Here is a 26,650-nt window from a genome sequence, read left to right as displayed (position 1 = left end):
CGCCAATTCCTTCAGCACTCTCGGATGCAACTCGTCCGGCCCCATGGACTTGTGCATATCCAGCTTTTCTAAATAGTCCCTAACCACCTCTATCTCCACAGAGGGCTGGCCATCTCTTCCCCATTTTGTGATGCCCAGCGCAGCAGTCTGGGAGCTGACCTTGTTCGTGAAAACAGAGGCAAAAAAAGCATTGAGTACATTAGCTTTTTCCACATCCTCTGTCACTAGGTTGCCTCCCTTATTCAGTAAGGGGCCCACACTTTCCTTGGCTTTCTTCTTGTTGCCAACGTACCTGAAAAAACCCTTCTTGTTACTCTTGACATCTCTGGCTAGCTGCAGCTCCAGGTGCGATTTGGCCCTCCTGATTTCATTCCTACATGCCCGAGCAATATTTTTATACTCTTCCCTGGTCATATGTCCTACCTTCCACTTCTTGTAAGCTTCTTTTTTATGTTTAAGATCCGCTAGGATTTCACCATTAAGCCAAGCTGGTCGCCTGCCATATTTACTATTCTTTCGACTCATTGGGATGGTTTGTCCCTGTAACCTCAACAGGGATTCCTTGAAATACAGACAGCTCTCCTGGACTCCTTTCCCCTTCAAGTTAGTCCCCCAGGGGATCCTGGCCATCCGTTCCCTGAGGGAGTCGAAGTCTGCTTTCCTGAAGTCCAGGGTCCGTATCCTGCTGCTTACCTTTCTTCCCTGCGTCAGGATCCTGAACTCAACCAACTAATGGTCACTGCCTCCCAGATTCCCATCCACTTTTGCTTCCCCCACTAATTCTACCCAGTTTGTGAGCAGCAGGTCAAGAAAAGCGCCCCCCCTAGTTGGCTCCTCTAGCACTTGCACCAGGAAATTGTCCCCTACGCTTTCAAAAAACTTCCTGGATTGTCTATGCACCGCTGTATTGCTCTCCCAGCAGATATCAGGAAAATTAAAGTCACCCATGAGAATCAGGGCATGCGATCTAGTAGCTTCCGTGAGCTGCTGGAAGAAAGCCTCATCTACCTCATCCCCCTGGTCCGGTGGTCTATAGCAGACTCCCACCACTACATCACTCTTGTTGCACACACTTCTAAACTTAATCCAGTTTGAATCTGAATGGCCAGTTTGTAAAACAGTCTGGGTCACTCAGAACTAACCAGACACCTCAAAGCACAGATAAGCAACCAGCAACACTTAAGGTGATAGCTGACATCTATTGAGGGACCATTTTTTAAGCTTGTTTCATTATCAGTAATTTGCATGTAGGAGAGCTGCATACTCTGTCAGTACGTACGGAAGAGGATTAAATACCCTATAAAGCACATTATAAATTCATAGATTTTTAGGGCCAGAAGGAACCATTGCAATAGACTAGTCTGACCTCCAGCATAACACAGGCCATTGGATTTCCCTGCATTACTTCTTGTTTCAAGTTCAATAGCTGTGCTTGAACTAGACCTACTCTTTTAGAAAAAGATCCAATTTTGATTTAAAAGTTTTCAGCAATGGAATATTCACCATGGCCATTGGTAAGTTGTTCCAGTTATTAATTACCTTCTCTGTGGTATTGACGCTACTACGGTGGTTGTCTTTAGCTTGGTTTTTCAGCCAGGCAGGGAAAGAGTGCTTAGTAGTACTCAACAAACAGAAAAGGAAAAGAAAAACTTAAGCCAATTGAAATAGTTAAATGTAGCATTCAGAAAAGCAGCACAAGAGGAAATCCAGGCCTTTCCTTCAAGTTTTATTTCCTTTGAAGCACCTTCCCATCCTTTTTCCTACTCCTGAACCCAGAAAAGTCTTTTATCAGGAGCTTATATCTGAGTTTTTACAGTACTGAATGCCTGACGGACCAACTGACCTCAATGGGCTTTGTGGGAACTCAGAACTTTTGAAAATCAGGCCATTACTTCATAATTGACAAACAACCTTTGGAAACTGGAATGTTGAAGGGAACATTTACAGTAAGGTGTCAGATATCACCAGCACAATAATCTTATTAGACATAGCATGAGCTCTTGGCAACATCACCTATCATTTTAATGGAATTTGTTTCTGTACAACAGGGAGAAGTTGCTACATTTTCAGCTGTCCAGAGGTTCCTACTGATAAGTATTTCATGACTCGGCATGAAGTAAAATATGTTGCCTTCCTCATATATTGGAAACTGGGAAAAGCTAGGAACGAATCTGTGTTTTTTATTCTTCTAACATTTGTTCTTTCCGTCTTAGAAGAGACATGTGAAAGTCAATGCTTTTTTTGCCTCTGTTTTCACTTACAAGGTCAGCTCCCAGACTGCTGCGCTGGGCATCACAAAATGCGGAAGAGATGGCCAGCCCTCTGTGGAGATAGAGGCGGTTAGGGACTATTTAGAAAAGCTGGACGTGCACAAGTCCATGGGGCCGGACGAGTTGCATCCGAGAGTGCTGAAGGAATTGGCGGCTGTGATTGTAGAGCCATTGGCCATTATCTTTGAAAACTCGTGGCGAACCGGGGAAGTCCCGGATGACTGGAAAAAGGCTAATGTAGAGCCAATCTTTAAAAAAAGGGAAGAAGGAGGATCCTGGGAACTACAGGCCAGTCAGCCTCACCTCAGTCCCTGGAAAAATCATGGAGCAGGTCCTCAAAGAATCAATCCTGAAGCACTTGCATGAGAGGAAAGTGATCAGGAACAGCCAGCATGGATTCACCAAGGGAAGGTCATGCCTGACTAATCTAATCGCCTTTTACGATGAGATTACTGGTTCTGTGGATGAAGGGAAAGCAGTGGATGTATTGTTTCTTGACTTTAGCAAAGCTTTTGACACGGTCTCCCATAGTATTCTTGTCAGCAAGTTAGAGGAAGTATGGGCTGGATGAATGCACTATAAGGTGGGTAGAAAGCTGGCTAGATTGTCGGGCTCAACGGGTAGTGATCAATGGCTCCATGTCTAGTTGGCAGCCGGTATCAAGTGGAGTGCCCCAAGGGTCGGTCCTGGGGCCGGTTTTGTTCAATATCTTCATAAATGATCTGGAGGATGGTGTGGATTGCACTCTCAGCAAATTTGCGGATGATACTAAACTGGGAGGAGTGGTAGATACGCTGGAGGGGAGGGATAGGATACAGAAGGACCTAGACCAATTGGAAGATTGGGCCAAAAGGAATCTGATGAGGTTCAATAAGGATAAGTGCAGGGTCCTGCACTTAGGACGGAAGAACCCAATGCACAGCTACAGACTAGGGACCGAATGGCTAGGCAGCAGTTCTGCGGAAAAGGACCTAGGGGTGACAGTGGACGAGAAGCTGGATATGAGTCAGCAGTGTGCCCTTGTTGCCAAGAAGGCCAATGGCATTTTGGGATGTATAAGTAGGGGCATAGCGAGCAGATCGAGGGACGTGATCGTTCCCCTCTATTCGACATTGGTGAGGCCTCATCTGGAGTACTGTGTCCAGTTTTGGGCCCCACACTTCAAGAAGGATGTGGATAAATTGGAGAGAGTCCAGCGAAGGGCAACAAAAATGATTAGGGGACTGGAACACATGAGTTATGAGGAGAGGCTGAGGGAGCTGGGATTGTTTAGATTGCAGAAGAGAAGAATGAGGGGGGATTTGATAGCTGCTTTCAACTACCTGAAAGGGGGTTCCAAAGAGGATGGCTCTAGACTGTTCTCAATGGTAGCAGATGACAGAACGAGGAGTAATGGTCTCAAGTTGCAGTGGGGGAGGTTTAGATTGGATATTAGGAAAAACTTTTTCACTAAGAGGGTGGTGAAACACTGGAATGCGTTACCTAGGGAGGTGGTAGAATCTCCTTCCTTAGAGGTTTTTAAGGTCAGGCTTGACAAAGCCCTGGCTGGGATGATTTAACTGGGAATTGGTCCTGCTTTGAGCAGGGGGTTGGACTAGATGACCTTCTGGGGTCCCTTCCAACCCTGATATTCTATGATTCTATGAAGGCTGTGAACAGTATTAATGAATGTACAAAGTCAACAAATGTTATATTAAAATGTGTCCCTCTTTTGTGTTAAGTGTATTTGTCTCATTACCCACAGGTTTATGTTCTCCTGAACCATTTTATCCTATTAATGAGCAAGAGAGATTGATAAAGTTAGTGACTCAGAGGACCCAGCCTTAGGGATGAGGGAATAGCTTAATCCCCATGAACATTCAGTCCATGGCCTCTCTGCTGGGACTAAAGAAAAGGGGGCCATGTAGTATCATTTGTGATATGGACACCTGTCCTTCAAAAACTTGACAGAGATCAACAAATGACATCAGAAAGCAGTAAAATGGCAGGAATTTGGATTTAATTTTAGGTGTGTCATGCCATTCTGAGATTTCAGTATTTATTCTTGAAAGTGAGTTTGTAACAACATTCCCAGATTCTACAAAAGCAATTTCTGAATATATTCTGGGATTAAGAGAGCGGAAATAATTGATCATAATATAAACAAGATTAGTTATACTTCTGCCTTCAGAAACTGAGGATGGTCTTCCACATGCAACCACAGTGGTACTAAAGATAATCATAATATACATAAAAAGAAAAGGAGTACTTGTGGCACCTTAGAGACTAACCAATTTATTTGAGCATAAGCTTTCGTGAGCTACAGCTCACTTCATCGGACGCATACTGTGGAAAGTGTAGAAGATCTTTTTATATACACACAAAGCATGAAAAAGTACCTCCTCCCACCCCACTCTCCTGCTGGTAATAGCTTATCTAAAGTGACCACTCTCCTTACAATGTGTATGATAATCAAGGTGGGCCATTTTCAGCACAAATCCAGGGTTTAACAAGAACGTCTTGGGGGGGGGGTAGGAAAAAACAAGGGGAAATAGGTTACCTTGCATAATGACTTAGCCACTCCCAATCTCTATTCAAGCCTAAGTTAATTGTATCAAATTTGCAAATGAATTCCAATTCAACAGTTTCTCGCTGGAGTCTGGATTTGACGTTTTTTTGTTGTAATATCACAACTTTCATGTCTGTAATCGCGTGATGCGAGAGATTGAAGTGTTCTCCGACTGGTTTATAAATGTTATAATTCTTGACATCTGATTTGTGTCCATTTATTCTTTTATGTAGAGACTGTCCAGTTTGACCAATGTACATGGCAGAGGGGCATTGCTGGCACATGATGGCATATATCACATTGGTGGATGTGCAGGTGAACGAGCCTCTGATAGTGTGGCTGATGTTATTAGGCCCTGTGGTTGTCCAGCTTTCACCCTGACCACACCACATGATCCATCGTCTACAGTCAAGCTCTGCGATACAACCGCATTTGCTCCAACCCCTCAGACAGAGACAAACACCTGTAAGAATGCTTGATAGAATGCATCTCTAGGCAGCCTGGAGGACCCTCTCCACTGCCCTTTTCTGGGGCATGGTGTGGCAGGGCCATGAGGCCTCCAGCAGGGGGCCTCAGGGCCTAGTCCACCCTGTCACATTAAGGCAGACTAGAAATATGAATTAGTTTTAAAATATGCTCAGAGCACAGGCATCAGTAAAGAAATTCAAGCAGGAAGTCTGGCTTATTCATGTAGTTCGGGACATACAGCTCAGTATCTGAATGCATGAAAAAAGCAGTCTTTTAAAGTTGTCATAAAGCAAGCTTAGTAGTTAAAATTATGTATGGTTACTTTAACAATGACATAAGCTTTAGATCAAGTTTAAATTGTGTTCAATTAAAAACAGAATTTATCATTAAAAAAATCTGCCTCTCATCTAAATACCAAACTGTATTATTGAGTCAGACTGTTACAACGATAGCTTCCTGTTTAATATTTTTAAAATGCAATACAAATATCAAATACTATCTTTTTCTCTGTCAGAAGTAGTGTTTAGAATATCTTTCATATTTGTTTAACAGATGTTTTTTTCCACTATGTTAAGCTCATCTTCATTCTCTAGAGAATGAAAGTTTGAAATTGACAAATATTTTTAGTATTAATAGTCATCCCTGCAAACTGTGTTTTTGTAATGTCCCTGAGACTGTCAAAGAGGAGGCAAAATAACTAATATCTCTGTGAATAGTTAATCCAGGCTGTATTCTCATTCTTTGCATGAACATCATTAGCATAAACTTTAAAGCAAGAAAATAATTTGAGACATATTTAGCAGGTATACTTTTCCATTCTATCCAGGGAAATAACATATATTAACTGAATTGAAGTAAAAGGGGAAAAATGATTTTTATTTGGATTAATATACAGTAAAAGCTGTTATCCAGCATGTTGCGGGAATGGGGGTAGGGGGTGCCAGTAAGTCAAAAATTCTGGTTAACGAAGAGGGAGGGAGTTGGGTGTGGGCTCTCGGAGGGAGTTTGGGTGCAGGAGGGGGCTCAGGACACCAGGATGGGGCATGGGAGGGTTTTCATGGTGCAGGATCCAGGCAGCGCTCACCTCGTGCAGCTCCCCACAAGCAGTGACATCTCGTCGCTGCTCCTAAGCAGAGGTACTGCATGCTGCCTTTGCCCGCAAGCACTGCCCCTGTAACTCCCATTGGCCGCAGTTCTGGCCAATGGGAGCTGCAGAACCAGGGCTGGGGCCCCCCGTGGCTGTTCCTCCACCTAGGAGCAGCAGGGACATGTCACCACTTCTAGGGAGTCACACGAAGCCAGGTAAGGGAGCCTGCCAGCCCCGCACCAACCAGACTTTTAATGGCCCCGTCAGTGATGCTGCCTGGTGATACCAGGGTCCCTTTTTGACCAGGCATTCCGGTCAAAAAACAGACATCTGGCAACCCTACTGAAGATCAGAAATGCTAGTTCCAGTTGGTAAAGTGCCGGATAACACAGCTTTTACTGAACTTGGCATTAGCTTAAGTTGAAATGTCAGGTTCTAATAAATCAATAAATTAGTGGTGGTATGTGCTGTGAGGTTTGAATACTGTAATAAAGTGATATAATTATAACACCTTTACATTTTCCTAGTGCCTTTCATGCAGACAGAGCCCAAAGCTCTTTACAGACTATAGTTTACAATGAAATTTTAAAATATTAATTTCCTCCAGTAATGGTATTGCAAGCTTTTGGATAAAATCAATTGTTATACAAAGTGAATTGACTTGACACCAACATATGAAAGGTCACACTCCACAACGTACTAAATCCTTTGAAAGAACAGGTTCAGTTTGGGAGTTCCTTTCTCTGAAAAAAATATGGATACTTTTATGTTTCTATGGAGAGAAACCCAATTAAAAGAAAAGAATACAGTAAATATGAGCAGCCAGACTCTTTGGTCCAAGTCAACTACTATAGCACAAAGGGAATGGGAAAGACCCAACATGTCCTCAGATAAGCAGTGTCCAGGAGGTATAGAGCCAGTACAGCCAGGTCCAATGCCAGCCTCTCTATACCACCTGGAGTATGGGGCAAATCATAGTGGGAGGGGGCCAGAGAAGCCCTTAAAAACACTGGAGCTGGGGCCAATGTAGATTGGTCCAAGAATGGAATCATAACCATGTCTCTGATGGCTATGCCCCCTCATCCTCAGATTGAGAACAGCTCTTGATACAGGAAAGAATCTGAACCCATCTATCCAGGTTGCACAATTTGGTATGTTACCTCAATGCATTCTCCAAACACATGCGGAGTGATTTAATGTCTTTTGGAAGAAGGATGACACTTTTCTCAGGTGAAATGACTTTACAACTTTATCTGTCCATAAAGATAAATACTACAAGATGATGGTTAATAGTTAAGTGAAAAAAACACCACCTTAATCTACAGAGAGGGACAGCTAGTAAAACACACTCCCACTCCTCTCCACACTCCACCTATTTCTCCTGCAAAAATATGATTATATGTATATAATAATGATTTCTTACATGGCAAAGTTCTGGCACATCTGAGGATTTGGACCTAATCTAAGGTACTAAAGTAACAGGTGTTTTAGAAATGCTTACAGATTTAGCTGCTTAGCAGCATCCTCCACCCAGCTACACTTACTATGTGTACATCAAGTATACCTCCTTGTTCAGCTGAACAGATTCCTTATGCTGGTCAGGCAGCAGCATTCTTGACAGAGTTAGAGGGAAGTTTGTTCTTGTCTTAGCCACTACTCAGCTGGAAGTTTCTTTTAACATACGCTGTAGCTAGCGTGCAAGTAGCAATCTGAACTTATCCCAATAGTCCGCAGTAGATAGGTTGTATGCAGATAGATTATTATTTGACAATAGAGGTCCACTGACCTCTTTAGATGGAGATACCATGGTGATGAGTATGACTTACATACTCAGACTTGCACAGACAGTTAGTATTTGCTTGTCTTTTATATCTATTCTAAATCAAGAGAGAAACAAGTAGAGTATAAACACAGTAAAAGATGTAAGAGGACACAACAGCAGTACAAAATTACCATGCCACAAAACATGTAATGGGACATTAACAAGGGGATTTCCAAGGAAAAAAACAAACCCTGCAACCCTCTTCCTGCAAAACAGTTCTATACTGGATAGTTAAAGTTTGAGTGTGCTCTTTTCTTTTCTGAAACTTCTAAAATTATTATTAAAATACCTACATGTTGCAAAGATTGCTGCTGCTGAACAAGGAAGTGGAACAGTTTGTTTAGCTCTACTGCCTAATTTGTGGATAAATGGCAGAAACTATATGTGGGAAAATTCAAATAGAATTTAACAGCAATTAAATAAAGATGTATTGTATCTGTTACCAGCTGGCTTCTTCCAAGTGCCCCCTTGTGGCCTATGGGCACGCTATAGGCAGCTTATCTTAGTTTTCTCTCATGGACTGTTGAAAAACTTCACTTCAGGCTTTTTCAAGGTAAAAAATAAGTCTTCTTGGGGATTAGGTTTGTTAATATAAAATAAACTGAAATTAAACCTCAAAAAACCCCAAGGTCCACTCATAAGTCCACACAACCCAAGTTCTCTCTTCCTCCTTCCAGTCCTTCGCAGCCTCCCTCCTGCTTGGTCAGGGTCTCTCTCAGGCCGCCCTGCCTGGGACAACTCTCCTAGTCTCAGGGTCTTCCCTACAGGAGCCTTTTCATATTCTCTGCAGACTCTGTCACAATTTTCTGAGCTTCCCCCTTAACAGGAGCCACCTGCCGCTTTCTATAGGAAATCACCTGATCCTATCCAGGTGTGCCTCATTCTATAATCAGGGTTGGCTAGTCCCAGCCTCCCCCCGCAGAGGCAAACCACTCTGTTACAATACCTTATTAAACAAAATATTTGTCTATTTAACAAAATTAATGCATTACAAAACAGCAAATTTCCTGTGCAGAAAGACGTAAATTGCAGCTGTAATTATCTATTTTCACTGTATGAACAGACATTACTCATTAAAAATGGAAATGTGATCTTAATTAAAATCTGAATACATGTGTACAGAATAGAGAGGCATAACCTTAGATGGTATATGTATTCTTTGAAATCTATTTACTCTTGCACTTTGCAACACAAAACAGGAGAATGGAAATCCTGGCACCACTGAAGTCAACAACAAAGCTTGCATTGTCTACAGCGAGGCCAGGATTTCATCCTAGTTGTTTTCACAGTGGGTATTTGATTGCTTGTAAAATATTGTTTATGTTGGACAAAAGAGTGCAAAGCACTCTTAGATGTATTTTCTAGAGATAATTCAAACTGACAGTTGCAGTCTAAGTGTTATCTTATCAGAGTTGAAATTTCATTCTTGTCTCTGCTAAACACAAACTCATGCTCTCAAGAATACATGAAGGGCCCAACTGGTAAAATAATTGTTGTTGGAATTTTCAAGAGTTTGTAAACGGCTGTTTGGGGGCTCTGTATGGGGCTACTTGTGTTGACTATGGCACACATCTACTGAGTGTCAAGGTGGGAGCCAGTTAACAGTAGACAATCAAAACAAATTGTATCTGGTAGCAATAGTGAGTTATGGGAAATCCTAATCACTCCCACCCTTATAAACTCCTTTGCTAAAGCACCAGATACAATGGTTTTGCCTACATATATTCCTGACACCTGCTATTCCCTGAGCTAATGGGACCTCAATTTCATATAATTTGCATGATGTAGACAATGAGAGAACACTGTTGTACCCCAGTCCTATCCCCTCCCATAACCCATTGGTTGCATAGGCTCAAGAGGCAGGAGGTAGTGTGCAACAGTGTACATCCCATTTATGGTTAGCTAGCATAGACATACACAATTACTTTAATAAATCAATTTTACTGACTTACAAGAGCAGTTCCTTACTCTGTAAACATTAGAATATGCTTTGCAGTATGCAGCCACATATCTGGAGCTCCAGTCTGCTGGCAGCAGCTAGTTATTGTGGTTGTGGCCACGCTTGCCTGGGATGAGAAGAAGTGTCAGTATTCAGTTTCTCAAAGTTATTAATTTGCTGACCTTTTACCAGTCCAGAGATGGAAAAATTATTGGTATATCCAGTTGACCAAGAGATCTCTCAGTACATCAGACAGAGCCCATCTTGACTGAAGCTGCTATTTTATGGTCTGAAACTGGTCTCTCTAAGTAGAGTGCACATTCATTTCTCAACGTTGTTTACTAAGTCACAATAATTATAATGTCACTATCCTTCAAAGAAATCTGACAGAAATCCACACTGATTAGGTCATTACAACACCTTTGTCTGGTCTCTACAGCTTCCACTATTGCTATCTGCAATAGAACTACATTGGAGGTGGATTATGGCTACGAAGTTTGTTAGTTTAGATTTAACTTTTGAGTTTCATACATGGGCCAAACTGACACCTTTTCCATCTTTGCTACAAACACATATAAACATTTTGCTAAACAAACAATTTCAACAAATGACAGAACTTTTGACTGAAAACAGCTTTTCTCTGTCAAAAGCTAAATGTGGTAGTTAAGTTCTTTTCTTGAAACTACTGTACTACTGTATGTAACAATTAATGCTAAGTTTAAATACTTGATGTTTACTTTCTTATCTCAAATTACTATATATTTAATTGCAGCTGCATTTAGTTTTTCTGATTTTAGACATACTGATATTTTACCAAAGAGAATACATCTTCAGTCACATTTTTATTTTTGCAAAGCACACAATATCTCAAAAATGAAATCATTCAGAAAGATACAGGTTGATAAATAATTGCCATTGTTTTACCACCACAGAATAGCCGAATTTCAACTTCTGTTCTCAACTGATTTGTACCATCGTTCCAGCAATGCTAAACAGTTGAATCCAGTCTGTTTTCACATATATCGGTTTCTAATGTATTCTCTGTACATGAGGATGTCTTCTTTTACCAGTGGCTGCATGATGCCTCTGCCAGCTTGGATGTGAGCATGGAAGATATCAATTGATTTCTTATCTACTTTAGGAGGCTGGACTTCATAAATGTTGTCTTGGGAAAAAGAGGAGATGTGTATTCTGTAAAAGTCAAAACCGAAGAGTCCTTTAGCATTAGGTCTAAAATCAGCAACATTACACATCCATCAATTGCAGTTTAGCACCTCAATTAATTTTGTTTACAATACATATTAAGTGAACAAACTCTGAAAGAGAATGCACTGTAAATCATTTTCATACTGTATCTAAAACTCCAGTAACTAAAACAACCAACCTTAGTAATTATGAGAAGAACTATTACTCACAGATAATATAGTGTATGCTCATTTTCAGCAGCAACATTTAAATATTAATACTGTAATATTAAAACAAAATCCTACTGTTGATCAGTAAAGAGAAGCAAGTTAAACTGTATGCTGTCAAAAGGTGAGATTTTGGGTTTGGATGAAATAACGGATTAAACAGTGGTTAATATGTTGCCATCAAAAGGTACAGTACAAGCACAACCTACGCATTAACTGTTTTGTGTGAACAGAACTTGATTTACTAGAAGCCACAATTTAAGATCAACTTTAAGGAAAAACTGTCTGATGGAACTATAGGGCATGTCGACACTTCAAGCTGAATTCCTAGCTCAAAGAGACATACCCAGGCTAGCTGTAATCAAGCTAGGAGGCGTGCTGAAAATAGAATGTAGCACTTGCACAGCGGTGCAAGTGGCAGGACAGGCTTGCCACCCTGAGTATGTGGCTGTGGTCTCTGATAAGCATGTATTCAGGACAGCTAGCCTCTCCTGCAGCTCTCATTGCCATGGGTAAACTCTATTTTTAGCTCACTAGTGCGTTTAGAGCTAGTGCAGGTATGTCTCCCCTCAAGCTGGGAATCACACCCCTGAAGTGTATACATACCTTATGAGTTGTCTAGAACATTTGAAAAAATCCTCCTGTAACTGCTAATCAGGAATAAGAAAATATTTCCCAGTGATCAGAAATCTGGCACACAAGTTTCAAGGGGATTGTGCCAATTCTCTAAATCATCAGCTTCATATGTTCTGGCTCACGCCTTCTGGATGCCTGTTAAAAACTGATGGCTGAAATATCATCTTTATAAAGAACTTTAAAAATAAACTCAGGACCATTATTCATTGGAACACATTCTAAATAGGCTTCTGTCAGTTTAGCGGCTGCAGATAAGTTTATATTATTATTAATATATTTATTGTTTATATTGTGGTAGCACCGAGAGGCTGAAAAATAGAGGCTTATAGTTTATTAAAGCATAGCAACATCTTGCTGTCAAAGCTAATTGTTCAGTATGCGTTTTCTTTTAGCAGGTAGCAAATCTGGTACCAGTTTAACAGAGCAACAAAATTTCAATTTTATTACTAGGTGAAAGCCTGTGCTGTCATATGGGTGTAATTCATAAGAAGTGTAAAAAAGCCAAAAATTCTGACAACTAAAAAACTGGACGGTAACAGATCACAAGTCCCAGTGATTACTGAACCTAGTTATATTCTAAACAAAGAGTTCTCAACCATGCCAGTACTGTTTTTCCATTGCTTCACACTGATTCAGCAGAAATTCTAGGTTTCAGAGTGACACACAAACAGAGTGACAATCCTGGAATCTTATACAGACGCAGTAGTGAAGCATGAGCTTGAAAAGGACCAAGCTGTGGTTCTCTGATTCACAGATCAGCTCTATACTTTCTCTACATTGTTTAGAGTAGCACATAAACTGCTTTAAATTATGGCAGTTGGCAGTAGCCCCCAATGGATTGTGACACTGCTGTGCACAGCAGGGCAGCTGGTCTCAATCTGTGAGCCAGTAATAGGGTCAGACCCTTGGCCTTGCTGCCACTGTGGTTGCCTGTGCCTCCATGAGTGCAGGGATCCAACCACTGTCTAGTCAGTGAATCAATACAATACACATGGCTCAAAAATGTATAATTCTACATTCGGCTGCTCATGAAAGAATATGTTGCATTAAAAATAATTCTATTCAGACCAGAGTTCTCAGACTTCTTAAATTAATCTGAAAACCTATTTTGTTCAGTTACCTTAAAACATTAAGGGAACTGTTAACCTTTTACAAGTCCTTAAACAAAGATAGGTATTTTGGGGACCTGATTTTATTTTCTTGAAAAAAAACAGCTCTAATTTCAGACAGATTCACTTATCTCCAAAATAATTTTTTCTGATTTAGCTTCAAGGTTTTACAGAACTAGCTCATTTTCAAAAGCACTTATTTACTATTCAAATACAGTCTAATGATATGATAGCTCTTAATAGCATTAACAAATTCTGTTTTTTCAACCCTTGTTGCAGACATACAATGCAGAAGACAAAACCCACAACTATTAAAAAATTCAGTGCAATTAATACTCTATATTGAATGTGCCAGTTATTTAAGCACAAAGCTTTTCTGCACCCTTCTATGGGTGATCTTAAGTGTAATCATAGTTCTATTGTCAGTATAAGCATGGCCTAATTTTTGAGACAGTTCCCAAAACATGATATCTATTAAAACTATCTGACACTTTCTCTCTTATTTTAGAACCTTTATTTTATTGTTGGAGGATGACAAATTCTGAACACTCCATAGTGGTGCGAAATTTCTCAAAGGGGCTATGCAGATGGTGCAGTGTGTTTGCATAAACCAATTCAAATCCTTCAAATGCAACAAAAAATATAAATGAAAATGTTTTGGTTTTCAATATGAAAAGTAACATTTTGTATTTTACCTTTGAATTTATGTATTTTCACATTTTGAAATAGTGTGATTTTTACATAACTGAATCCAGTTAATTTAATATTTTGAATACTATATTAATACATGAGCAAACTACTGAACCAATTAATGTTCGTATGACAGTCAACATAAGGAGATTTAGACTAATCTATAGTTCAAAAGCCATGGAAACATAAGGATCAATTTTTTTTTTTATTATAGCTTGATTTCAAATGATTAGTGTGCAAAGTCATTTGATCCCAGACTGGAAGAGGCAAATTTTGGGAACAAATCCCATGACAAAAGCCACCAAATACCAGAGACTTGTTCAAAACTACTTAGTCTCTCCTCTGTAATAACAATCATTTGTTTCTGAAAGGATGAAGAGCAGACAAAACTACCTCTCAGCTGATGTCCCTGCTGAAAGCCTATTAAAATTCAAATTTCACTTTCTCTCTCAACTTCCATAAGGTTGGCCTTCAAGATTGTGTCACAGGAATTAAAATTCATTTTTGGCAACGATTCAGACAAAAAGTCAAAAGACACCACAATATTTCTTCCCTGTTCCAACAGAATGCAACAAACCAGGTGTTGGAAATACTAACAAAAAAGATTTTGCTTGTGGTATTTTGTGAGTGTGTCAAAGTTAAGGAGTTATTACATTAAGGCCCTGATGCTACAAACATTTTTGCACGTGCACAAATTTAAGCATGAGTAGTCCTACTGACTACAAATATAATTCAGTGGGACTGTTTAGTAAAAATTAAGCCTTTGATTTAAAACAACAGACTTAGAGTTAAGGTAACAAGAGGTCTCATTCAAGCTCAAATTTCAAATAGTATATTAACAAGCTGTTTAAGGAAAAGGATGTAAAGAAGCAATCTTATGTTCCTGTCATAAAATATACGACAGCACTTAGCAATATGAAATAGCAAAATAAAAATTAGCTACTACAACTGCACAGATTGAAAAGAATAATGTAGAGGAGACATAGGGCCAAATTCTGCTTTCACTTACATCCCTACACCCCTAGTGAAGTCAACAGGATTGAACTGGTAGACCAGACGGCAGAATTGGACCTAATGTCTCATTCTAAATAATGGAGCTGAAAAGTTCTGAGCATTTTTTTTTTTTGAATGGGAGATTCTCTTCTGAGGGGGATGGAGGCACCCATCTGTCCCCTTGACATGGCATCCCAGAAGGTATGCTGCCTTCCAGGGGCCCATATCTGAGATGTTACGGCAGGATTGTCAAGTATCATCTGGCCCTCTGACTATTACCCCATACTACACATCCATGTGGGCACTAATGATACTGCAAGGTATGACCCTCAGCAGATCAGAAGTGACTACAGGGCTCTGGGAGTAAGGGTGAGGGAGTTGGGAGCACAGGTGGTGTTCTCTTCAGTCCTTCCAGTTAAGGGTAGGGGCCTCGGCAGAGACAGATGCATCCTGAAGGTGAATGCCTGGCTGCAAGGATGGTGTCGCCAGGAGGGCTTCGGCTTCCTTGACCACAGGATGCTGTTCCAGGAAGGACTGCTAAGCAGAGATGGGGTCCACCTATCGAGAAAGGGAAAGAGCATATTTGGCTACCGACTGGCTAACCTAGTGAGGAGGATTTAAAACTAGGTTCGACGGGGGCAGGTGACCAAAGCCCACAGGTAAGGCAAAAACATGGAGACCTGGGAGAAGGTTGGAATCTGGGTGGGAGCATGGGCTGTTATAGAAGAAATAAGGGAGAGACAAGACAGAACTGGGGAGGGGGATGGGGGGAAATCAAATCTTAGATGTCTGTATACTAATGTGAGAAGTATGGGGAATAAGCAGGAAGAACTCGAAATGCTAGTAAATAAACACAACTATGACATAGCTGACATCACAGACACTTGGTGGGATAATACACATGACTGGAATATTGGTATAGAAGGGTACAGCTTGCTCAGGAAGGACAGGCAGGGAAAAAATGGAGGAGGTGTTGCCTTATATATTAAAAATATATACACTTGGACTGAGGTCGAGAGAGAAATAGAGACAGACTTGTTGAAAGTCTCTAGATAAGGATAAAAGAGGTAAAAAAACAAGGGCGATGTCATGGTAGGGGTCTACTACAGACTACCAAACCAGGAAGAAGAGGTGGACAAGGCTTTTTTTAAACAACTAACAATCATCCAAAGCACAGGACTTTGTGGTGATGGGACACTTCAACTATCCAGACATCTGTTGGGAAAATAACACAACAGGGCACAGATTATCCAGCAAGTTCTTGGAATGTATTGGAGACAATTTTTTATTTCAGAAGGTGGAGAAAGTTACTGGGGGGAGGCTGTTCTAGATATTTTGACAAATAGGGAGGAACTGTTGAGAATTTGAAAGTGGAAGGCAACTTGGGTGAAACTGATCATGAAATGGTAGAGTTTATGATTCTAAGGAATGGTAGGATGGAGAACAGCACAATAAAGACAATGGATTTCAAGACGACTTTGGCAAACTCAGAGTTGGTAGGTAAAATCCCATGGGAAGCAAGTCTAAGGGGAAAAACAATTGAAGACAGTTGGCAGTTTTTCAAAGAGACATTATTAAGGGCACAAAAGCAAACTATCCCACTGCATAGGAAAGATAAGAAATATGGCAAGAGACCACCGTGGCTTATCCAGGAGATCTTCAATGATCTAAAACTCAAAAAAGAGTCCTACAAAAAGTGGAAACTTGGTCAAATTACAAATGATGAATATAAATATACAAACAGCACAAGTATGTAGGGACAAAATTAGACTGTGGAGTTTAAGGAGCCCTGGAGAAGAGGAAAACAGGGCACTGCAGAGATACCCCTGGCCATGGGAGTTCGGGTACTGGCCATGGTATTACATGCACATAAGGAAAAGCTTTAACAGGCTTCCTGATACTTCTATAAGTGTACACCATTTTTAGTACAGAGATCTCACCTGATGGCAAAAATATACATCGATATTGTGCTACGTCTCTACTGCGGCTGAGAGCAAATATACTGTACTGGATGGTAGATACTACAAGTTAACTGTTGCAATCACAGTTTCCTGGTAAATGACCACAAATTTGATTTCATCCCAAACCATACTCGCCCAGCAGTTATTAGTAAAAGTCATGATACATCTCAGCATAAGATGCCTTAGAGGATATTGAGTTCCACATTTATAGGCCATATAGGTTGCACATGTGTAACAGAATTCTAGGTAGACTGCACTGCTTTGATATGGAGTCATTTATAAAGCCAGACCTTTAATTTCATTATTTGTACCAAATAATTTTGCAATAAATGGATCATCAATAAAAAGGAAACCACATAAAAAGCTAGTCTTGAGGAGTCGTAGTGCTTCAGACTATATGGTTCTGAGAGGCTACATTCCCACACAACCATAAATCTTTGTTCAAGTGGGTGAACTAGGTTGTGAGAGGCTGCTCCCATCAAGGTTTCTGCTTGAGTGAGGAGAAGTCAAACCATCACAAGTCAACTCTGAGGTCTTCAGAAATAAAGGACATGAGAAAAAGAAAACCATGAAATTCTTATTTTCTACATTCAGTGATTTGAAATGGGGAAGAGAGAAATAGGGGCATGAGAGCACATCCCGATCCAGATTGATGTTTCTATGGGAAACGGAGTCATCAACTACAGATCCTAGTCTTCTCCATAGCTAAGCCTAGTAATAAGGTCATTACACACATACAAGTTGATATTCTTCAGCAACAATCCAATTTGCCCCTTTAAATCACACCAGATATTAATAGCGGTATGGGACAGCCACAATTAGGTAAGTTTTAAATAAAATTTTCAAGGAAAGCAGCTACTTGGATTAATGATACACGTTCACACACATTGTAAATTTCAGTTGGTTTTACTATGACTCTCCCCTCATTGATCATTCAATTCTTTTCAGTCATCTTTGTTTAGTATGTCCTCACATTAGGGTACATTTAAAATTTCCTACGCTATACACAGTTTTTATCCACTGTATGCTTTTATTATTGGATATTGCTATTTCTTTGTTTAGTGCTTTGTTGGTATCTTAGCAACAGTGCACTGCATTCAAATACAGGGAAGGGTCTATCTTTCTTTATTGCCTAAAACAACTACCGTATGTGTGCTGTTTTAATATAAAATTATAATTGCTTATGCTTTATTGTTTAATTACTGAAGACCCATCTCTTCTAACCACCTTTTAGTTAGGAACGCTAAATTGCAAAGTTATTCTGATAATTCCAGTAAACTTGGCACTGTTTCTGTTGGGATTTATCTTTCATATATTGTGATTGTTATTCAAATTTCCAGGGAAAATGAAGAAAAGAATGAAGAGATCACAATGTTAAAATCTTCCCACTATCAGTTTTTAAATGGGAGAAATCTTTACAGGAGTTATAAAGTCTCATACCAAAAATATCAGGGATATGTAAATTCAGAGAAACTGTCTCTTATGGGAAGAGCTCACACCAGTAAATTTTAAATTGCCTAATCTTAAGAGTGTCTAGGTAACCAGAAATCCAGCCCTAAATTTTATATTGTAATTCAGTTGTATTTACTGTAATTACTTCAGCTAAGGTAGCAATCAAACCCTAACATCTACTGCAGGAGTTGTATGGCTATAGTAGGAGTTACAACTTTGAAAGAAGATAAAAGGAACTAAAAGGAAAGCAATATAAATCATTATGATTTGCTGGAAACCATGGCTAGTTATTCTTGAAAACACAACTACCATATCACTGTAGTTAGTATTTACTTGCTGTTCATGTTGACTACTGAATTAATTTGAATACATTTGAATTAATAAGTTATGAACTGCCAGATTCTAAATCTGGAATGTTAAAGAGTCTTATTAAGAGTTATGTTTCCTTGTTAATTAATATAAATTGTATTTTAACAGTTTTCCAAAAACAAGAAGATTATATTCATGAACTTATCTTATATTCTACTTCTATTCAGTGCAAATTTGTTATTTCATATATGTGAGAACCACCAACCTAATTTAAGTATTGAAAACTTTGTCCCAATAAACTCAAGATGACAGAAGCTGGAATCATAGAACATTATTTCACAGCAGTACAGTGTTCTAAAATGTGTGCCTAAAACTGCACATAACTCATTTATGTAATGCAGAATGTTGCAATTTTAGTGATTAGGAGTGAAGTCTTATGAAATAAATCTTATAATTAATAAAAGATTTTGGTGCAAGTCTGATATGTTTTAAACTCAGTGGCACTTCAGGGACATTTTCAGATACAGTAGAAAGTGAGTTTTGAAGCAGTGATAAGAAATAGTTGACAACAATTATGTCCTGTGAATGACAGAAATTTAAGATCCCAGGCTCAGCAGGAATATTTCAACACTTGCAAGAGGCATGGGAAAACAGGCAAAATAATGTCTCATACCAGCCTTTTTTTGAAATATTTTACATCTTACACCAACTTCCAGAAGTGATCTGATACAGAAGGATCCATCTCTGCTACACTGTTTTAGCTTACTTTACAGCAAACAGCATGAATATATTAATGTATATAATTCTGTGAAAATTCAGCCATAAAATGATTTTAATACCATTTTTCTGAAAATAGTTGTTTTCACATTTACCAGTGTGATGTCTTTCTAGACTCTTACCAAAGTCGAAGGTACACATTTTCAGAAATGGGTATCTAAGGCATTTAAATTCATATTTGGGTGCCCAAATAAACAGCTTAATTTTCACACCATCCACAACTCCTACTGACTTATTGACTTCAGGCAATCTAGTTTGAAAATCTGAACCTATACGACCATAAAGGGAAAGGGGAAATACTGTAACTACACTAAATTAATTCACCCAATGTTACTAGCTTAAACCAGAAGGAGTCAGGTACACTAATATGTTTGCTTTCTTATACATACCTACTCTAAGTAAAATAATAATTAACTAAAAAAGCAAACTGAACAAATTTGATGCCTCATTTATTAATTGATTTGTTTCTAAAGAACTGACATTTCTCAAACTCTAATGAGTCAGCAGCCATTTCTCTTAGACATGATGCAGTTTAGATAGCAAAATGTGTTTCATTTTGAGCACTGAGCAATCTAAATCTCATTTTTTCACCTAGCTACATCAATATGCTAAAAATATACTTAAAAAACTACATGTTTGTACATGCCAATGTTGATTAATAATCCCATGTTATAATCCAAATGTTTGTACTGTATTTGTTTTAGCCAATCATTTAATTGAAACCCTTTGCTCATTTTACTAACACACTATATGAAGAACTACTCTACTGAATACGCCAAGTATTTTGCAAAAACTCTTAACTGAGAGCATGTTATTCACCACTTCACTGATGGATATGTCCCATCACAGCAACTGAAATTGGCAGAATCGTAATCGTTGAAGACTGAGGGAAGAGTACTTTGGACATGGGAAGGTTACTGAGCAGTAATCCTGTTTGTTTCAATTGTCTTGTCTCCACAGCACTCAGCAACAGTCTTTGCACAGTGTTATGGCTTCATCAAGGAGGACACTTTCTCTGGGAAACCTACAATTAAATATGGTCTCAACATCCAAACCATTAGGCCAGATGTTCAAGGATTGAGAAGCTTGACTAGGCCTTGCGATAGAAGTAAAATCTGAAGGGCAGTTTTTAAGAAGGAGTAAGCGGTGATACATTATTGTTCAGACAACTAGAAGAAAGGGAGTCACAAGGAAGCCACCATGATTGCTTCCATACTGCCTGATTTTCCTCTAAACTCTGCAGATCAGCAAAACAGGGAAAAAACCAACAAGATCCCCCTCGTGCTCTGCTCCAATCCTAAGCAAATGCATCCAACCTTCAAGCTTTAGGATTAAAGGTCCTAGCAGAAGTCGGGAGACCAGTAACTAACTGCTGGAGACTTCTGCTGTTGGTTCACTTCTCAAGTCCTCCATGGAGTTCTCCTTGCCTAGAGATAGACCACTTTATGCAAAGTGAGGTTCAACCCAGGGTCAAGGGAATAGGGAGGACAGGAGCTGCATATTCCATTCTGCTAGATGATATATGCTACTACAAACTGGTTGTTGCATTACAGTAGCATGGGCTGGAAGAGCAGCAGTTCCCAGGACTGCAGGACCAGAATAATCACTTGAAACTCCAACATACTGATGTCATGGCTGTAAGAAAGCAGAGTCTATGTTTTAGAACTGAAAGATGTTCAAGCAATGAGCATTTTACAAACCAAATAAAAATCAGGGAGAAGCGTCTCACCACAGTAATCATAGGAGAGGAATGTCATCCTAAGAAAGACTGTTAATAGACTGAGGGATGAAAAAGAAGACCGGATAGAGAAAAAGATTTCCACCGCTGAAGAAGAAATCCCTGAGACAAGGATGGAAGTGAGCTGACAGCACAAGTTCATGCAGAGCACAGACAGACCCAAAATTGAAAGATCAACCAGACTGGAATCAGAGGAGAACAATGGGGAGAATTCCTGGCCAGTGAGGAGGGGAGAGTCTTGTGTTTCTCTTTTGAAAGGGAGGCCCCACACTATTAGATATTTGTGATCAATAACTATTGAATGATCCTATCCAGAGACCGGAAACAAAAGGCCCAGATCAGCAGATGGATGGAGATTATAAAGGTATGTAAATACTTTAAGTGCAGAGACAAGAAAAGGCAGGATGGCCTGAAGAACAGACCTAGGAATTTCCATCCAAAATTTTGATGGTCAGATGCTAAAGCTGAGAGTTCAGAGGTTCACAGTGAGATGGGCCGAGCTGTAATTGTTTTATTATTTTGTGACTGTGATTTAGACTTTTTATACTAATAAAACATTAAAATCTAAATCAAGAGAATACCGTAATACACAATGTAGAAATAACCAGATTCATTACAGTATTTAACAGCGATTTGTTCAAACCAAATTTTTCAACAAACATGTAATTTAATGCATTGCTAACATTTTAAGATTGAAACCAGAATACTGCATGTGGACAATAAATTTTATTAATATAATGTTTAAATCTCAAATATGGTCACATTGCCAAAACAAATTTGAAAGTGCCCGATAAAAAATAAGATTGCAAAGCATTTTCATAGTAATCATTGTAATAAAAAGTGACTGAACAGTTCCCTGGCTAAAACAGGGATCATCTGAATGAGAATTTTTTAGAAAAAGGCCTCTTTGAAATCATGAAAGAAAACTGTAGGTACACACTCACAGTAATCCCACCACAAGCATTTTGTGCTTTGTTCCTGTGAAACTGTGCTACATTCTTCTGTAAATATGTGGTATACAAATGGATAAACCCACTGTACTGCAATATAGACAAACTGAGCACTATTATTTGTATTACAATTACACCTGGAGGTCCTAAACAGGCTGAGGCCCTATTGAGCCAGCTTTCATTGCATCAGAATACTTTTCAGAGGTGTTTGTTTTGTTTTTTGTTTTTTTAACAAAAAAACAAACGGAAGGCTCCTGGGCTCTGCACATTGTTGGTTCAATTAATCTAGGATATTGTATTTTATACATACAACATTCTATAGAAATAGAGGTACACGTGTCCGACTCTTTGCATAAATGTATGGTGTAAGATTTGATGTGCCATGTCATTTCTTATTTAGAAGTTAATGAAGACAGTCACAAATATGGGGGACCCAATTTTCAAATGGAGACCCTCAGTATTTAAATACCACAACAATTGACACCTTGATATCTAAAACTAACATGGACACACAGAACCATTGAGATGACCATTCAGTGCTGGACTAGGATGTCCTGACAAGGAGCCTGCAGTTGAAAATTGAACCCTAAAATTATTTTTGTAAATTTTTTTCTATATAACTAAGTTTTTAGTATCTGCCTTTTTAAATTAAATAATTAATATTTATTAGGATCCAGATCCTCTACTGATGAAGGAACACGAGAGTGTTTTCTACACACATTTAAATACCAAGACTCAAAATTTAATATTTATTGTTTACTCCCACATCAGAATGCCGAAGGTTCCACAGCACAAATATTTGATCAAAGTAAGATATTATTCTACAGAGTAATTCAACCTATATATCCAGGCAAAAACCTGGAGCATTTAGAATTCATCTGACATCATGGGAACACTGATTTACACTGTGATTCACGTATAAACAAACTGAGTTGCATTTAATGTTACTGAACACTGTTTTAAAGAGAAAATCTTGCTCTCTCTTTGTTGAGAACATGTTATAGTTTGTGATTACATTTTTAAAATTTAAAACTGAACATTAACTACTAGCGGGTCACATGCTTCATTGCTCATGTAAGCTTAGTGCTGAGATATCCAGTGTCTTAAGTGCAAATGGGTGGAAGGACCATCTGAGAAGGTTTCAGAGGGGCAGAATTTAAGGGCTTGTCTAGATAGAGAGTTAGTGCACAGCACGCTGGGGTGTAAATCCACAGCCTACTAGCATGCCGCACACTAACCAGCTGCATGGACTCTGCAGCTGCATAATAAAAATTCCCGAGTGTGCCTTGACCTGCTCTGGGAGTAGGGCACTTTCAGTGCACAGTAGCAGGGTTCACATGGCCACTTAGTGCACAGCATGCTAAAGTGCTGTAGATTTAGATCCCAGCTTGCTGTGCACTAACTCTCCACCTAGACAAGCCCTTATCTTGGCTGCCTCCAGAAACTGAGAAGATAGCTGTCGAAGCTGGGATTGGAAGAGTAGTGATAGTATACATTCCCCATTAGAACAGTCTCTCCCAGCTAGCAAACTTTATAAAAACAACAGACATTTGCCAAGAGCCCATTGAAAGGGGCTTCTCCTAGTCATCTGTAAAGAAATCAGGCATGGACAAGAAAGCTCCAGGGAGATTTGCATAGGAGTAAAATTGATGATGTGAAAATGTCCTGACGGAAAAAACATGCACACTTCATACCTTTTGTAGGCACAGCTCATTGCACACGCTAGGGGCTTCATACGTCCCTCCATTCTCCATCTACAGGCTCCCTGTGTGCCACCCTCCCATCCTCCTCTATTTCAGGGACTCCCTGCAATTCCCAGCCCCATGCCAGCAGCTCTGTGTGTCTGCCTGGGAGATAGGTCATCCAGGGCGTTAACATTTTAAACTGAGATTACAGGGTGGGGGTTATACTGGAAGGTGTTAATGGCTGCCATGCACCAGTTCTTTGATCAACAGACAATTAGAGAAGCGGTTGCAGGTGCTGAGTCTGTTCACCTGTTGCAAGTGGCTCACCCATTCCCTCTTCTGGGTTTTCAATTTTCATCAATATGGTTCTGCCCAATGGCACACCTAGAACAATCCCTGAATGTTAGAATGGATTGGATGCAGTGTTTGAAAGTTACTGTGTCACATACAAACAGAGAATTATCATCAAACTGAACGTAGAACCTTGCTTCAGTCAGCCAACCAGCAAATTTGCAGCTTCTGATAAGACCGTATTTTGCTTTTCTCAACTTTTAAACAAATATCCTGTGTGCTCACTAAGAGCGAACTTCTTTGCAAACGCCTGCCTTTACACTTCATAGTAATACACTATACACGTTAATGACATTGAGATACCACTTTTAGGCAAGAGTCTTCACTATAAAACTTGTACATAGCAGAATAGTTTAGATATGATTTTATAGAATCATAGAATATCAGGGTTGGAAGGGACCTCAGGAGGTCATCTAGTCCAACCCCCTGCTCAAAGCAGGACCAATCCCCAATTAAATCATCCCAGCCAGGGCTTTGTCAAGCCTGACCTTAAAAACTTCTAAGGAAGGAGATTCTACCACCTCCCTAGGTAACGCATTCCAGTGTTTCACCACCCTCCTAATGAAAAATTTTTTCCTAATATCCAACCTAAACCTCCCCCACTGCAACTTGAGACCATTACTCCTTGTCCTGTCCTCTTCTACCACTAAGAATAGTCTAGAACCATCTTCTCTGGAACCACCTCTCAGGTAGTTGAAAGCAGCTATCAAATCCCCCCTCATTCTTCTCTTCTGCAGGCTAAACAATCCCAGCTCCCTCAGCCTCTCCTCATAAGTCATGTGTTCCAGACCCCTAATCATTTTTGTTGCCCTTCGCTGGACTCTCTCCAATTTATCCACATCCTTCTTGTAGTGTGGGGCCCAAAACTGGACACAGTACTCCAGATGAGGCCTCACCAATGCCGAATAGAGGGGGACGATCATGTCCCTCGATTTGCTCGCTATGCCCCTACTTATACATCCCAAAATGCCATTGGCCTTCTTGGCAACAAGGGCACATTGCTGACTCATATCCAGCTTCTCGTACACTCTCACCCCAGGTCCTTTTCCGCAGAACTGCTGCCTAGCCATTCGGTCCCTAGTCTGTAGCTGTGCATTGGGTTCTTCCGTCCTAAGTGCAGGACCCTGCACTTATCCTTATTGAACCTCATCAGATTTCTTTTGGCTCAATCCTCCAATTTGTCTAGGTCCCTCTGTATCCTATCCCTGCCCTCCAGCGTATCTACCACTCCTCCTAGTTTAGTATCATCCGCAAATTTGCTGAGTGCAATCCACACCATCCTCCAGATCATTTATGAAGATATTGAACAAAACGGGACCCAGGACCGACCCCTGGGGCACTCCACTTGACACCAGCTGCCAACTAGACATGGAGCCATTGATCACTACCCGTTGAGCCCGACAATCTAGCCAACTTTCTACCCACCTTATAGTGCATTCATCCAGCCCATACTTCTTTAACTTGCTGACAAGAATACTGTGGGAGACCGTGTCAAAAGCTTTGCTGAAGTCAAGAAACAATACATCCACTGCTTTCCCTTCATCCACAGAACCAGAAATCTCATCATAGAAGGCGATTAGATTAGTCAAGCATGACCTTCCCTTGGTGAATCCATGCTGACTGTTCCTGATCACTTTCCTCTCATGTAAGTGCTTCAGGATTGATTCCTTGAGGACCTGCTCCATGATTTTTCCGGGGACTGAGGTGAGGCTGACTGGCCTGTAGTTCCCAGGATCCTCCTTCTTCCCTTTTTTAAAGATTGGCACTACATCAGCCTTTTTCCAGTCATCTGGGACTTCCCCCGTTCGCCACGAGGATACAAATCAGAAATTACAACTAAATGCTTTATATATCCCACCCCCCCATCAGCTTTGGACATTTACAGAACATTAAAATTGGGTTAATGGCCTGAGACAAATCTACAAAAGCAAAGAAATTCACAGCTGAGTGCTGGACAGGCCCCAATACAAGTTAAACATCCTGGGAAGCCTGAGTTATAGCTGCCTACTGGGCCACAACATTGGCTATGGCCCTACCCCTGACGTGCTCCCCGTCCCCAGCTCCGATGCGACTTGAGAGGGGGTCCTCGGAGGGCAGCCTTATGTGTGTTCTGCAGTGCATGTGCCAGGGGAATAATCCCTCACCATATACAGGCCTTATAGACCCCCTTTATGCTGCTCTGGCCCTTTTATCCAGTGTATATGACATGAAGCAGATGTGAGGCCTTCACCCCTAATATTTTAAAGTGAACTATAAAGAATACAAATGCATTTGTTTTCTTTGATTCTTTGTGCTATAAAAAGAAGTTCAAATGATGCTTAAACATTTTTTTGATTGATTGTTTTTCGATAAAAAACATAGGCCTCTACTTCCTGGTTTTTGCTCAAGAATTCTTTAAGGAGTGGGGGATGTTGACATTACATGAGGGGCTGACGGCATAGTTTTTGTACCAC

At 40.0% G+C, this 26,650-nt stretch overlaps 1 protein-coding gene across 4 annotated transcripts in view; it reads right to left on the bottom strand.

Annotated features, from left to right (window-relative positions):
• Window positions 1-7,609: 7,609 nt before the first annotated feature.
• The window catches only part of FIG4 (FIG4 phosphoinositide 5-phosphatase), a 158,613-nt gene continuing 139,572 nt past the window's right edge, over window positions 7,610-26,650 (bottom strand). The window contains exon 23 of one of the 4 annotated variants that reach the window (XM_084624323.1): window positions 7,610-11,325. In XM_084624323.1, coding sequence (XP_084480449.1) covers window positions 11,148-11,325 — 178 coding nt within the window. In that variant the 3' untranslated portion in view covers window positions 7,610-11,147. Of the gene's footprint in view, window positions 11,326-15,095; window positions 15,533-26,650 lie in introns of those variants that run through there. The other 3 variants (XM_084624324.1, XM_084624322.1, XM_084624325.1) reach the window with 3 other exon arrangements.

Source organism: Lepidochelys olivacea (assembly GCF_965140295.1).
Source record: "Lepidochelys olivacea isolate rLepOli2 genome assembly, chromosome: 3".
NCBI classification, from domain to species: domain Eukaryota; kingdom Metazoa; phylum Chordata; order Testudines; family Cheloniidae; genus Lepidochelys; species Lepidochelys olivacea.
This window is presented reverse-complemented; position numbering and strand designations above follow the sequence as displayed.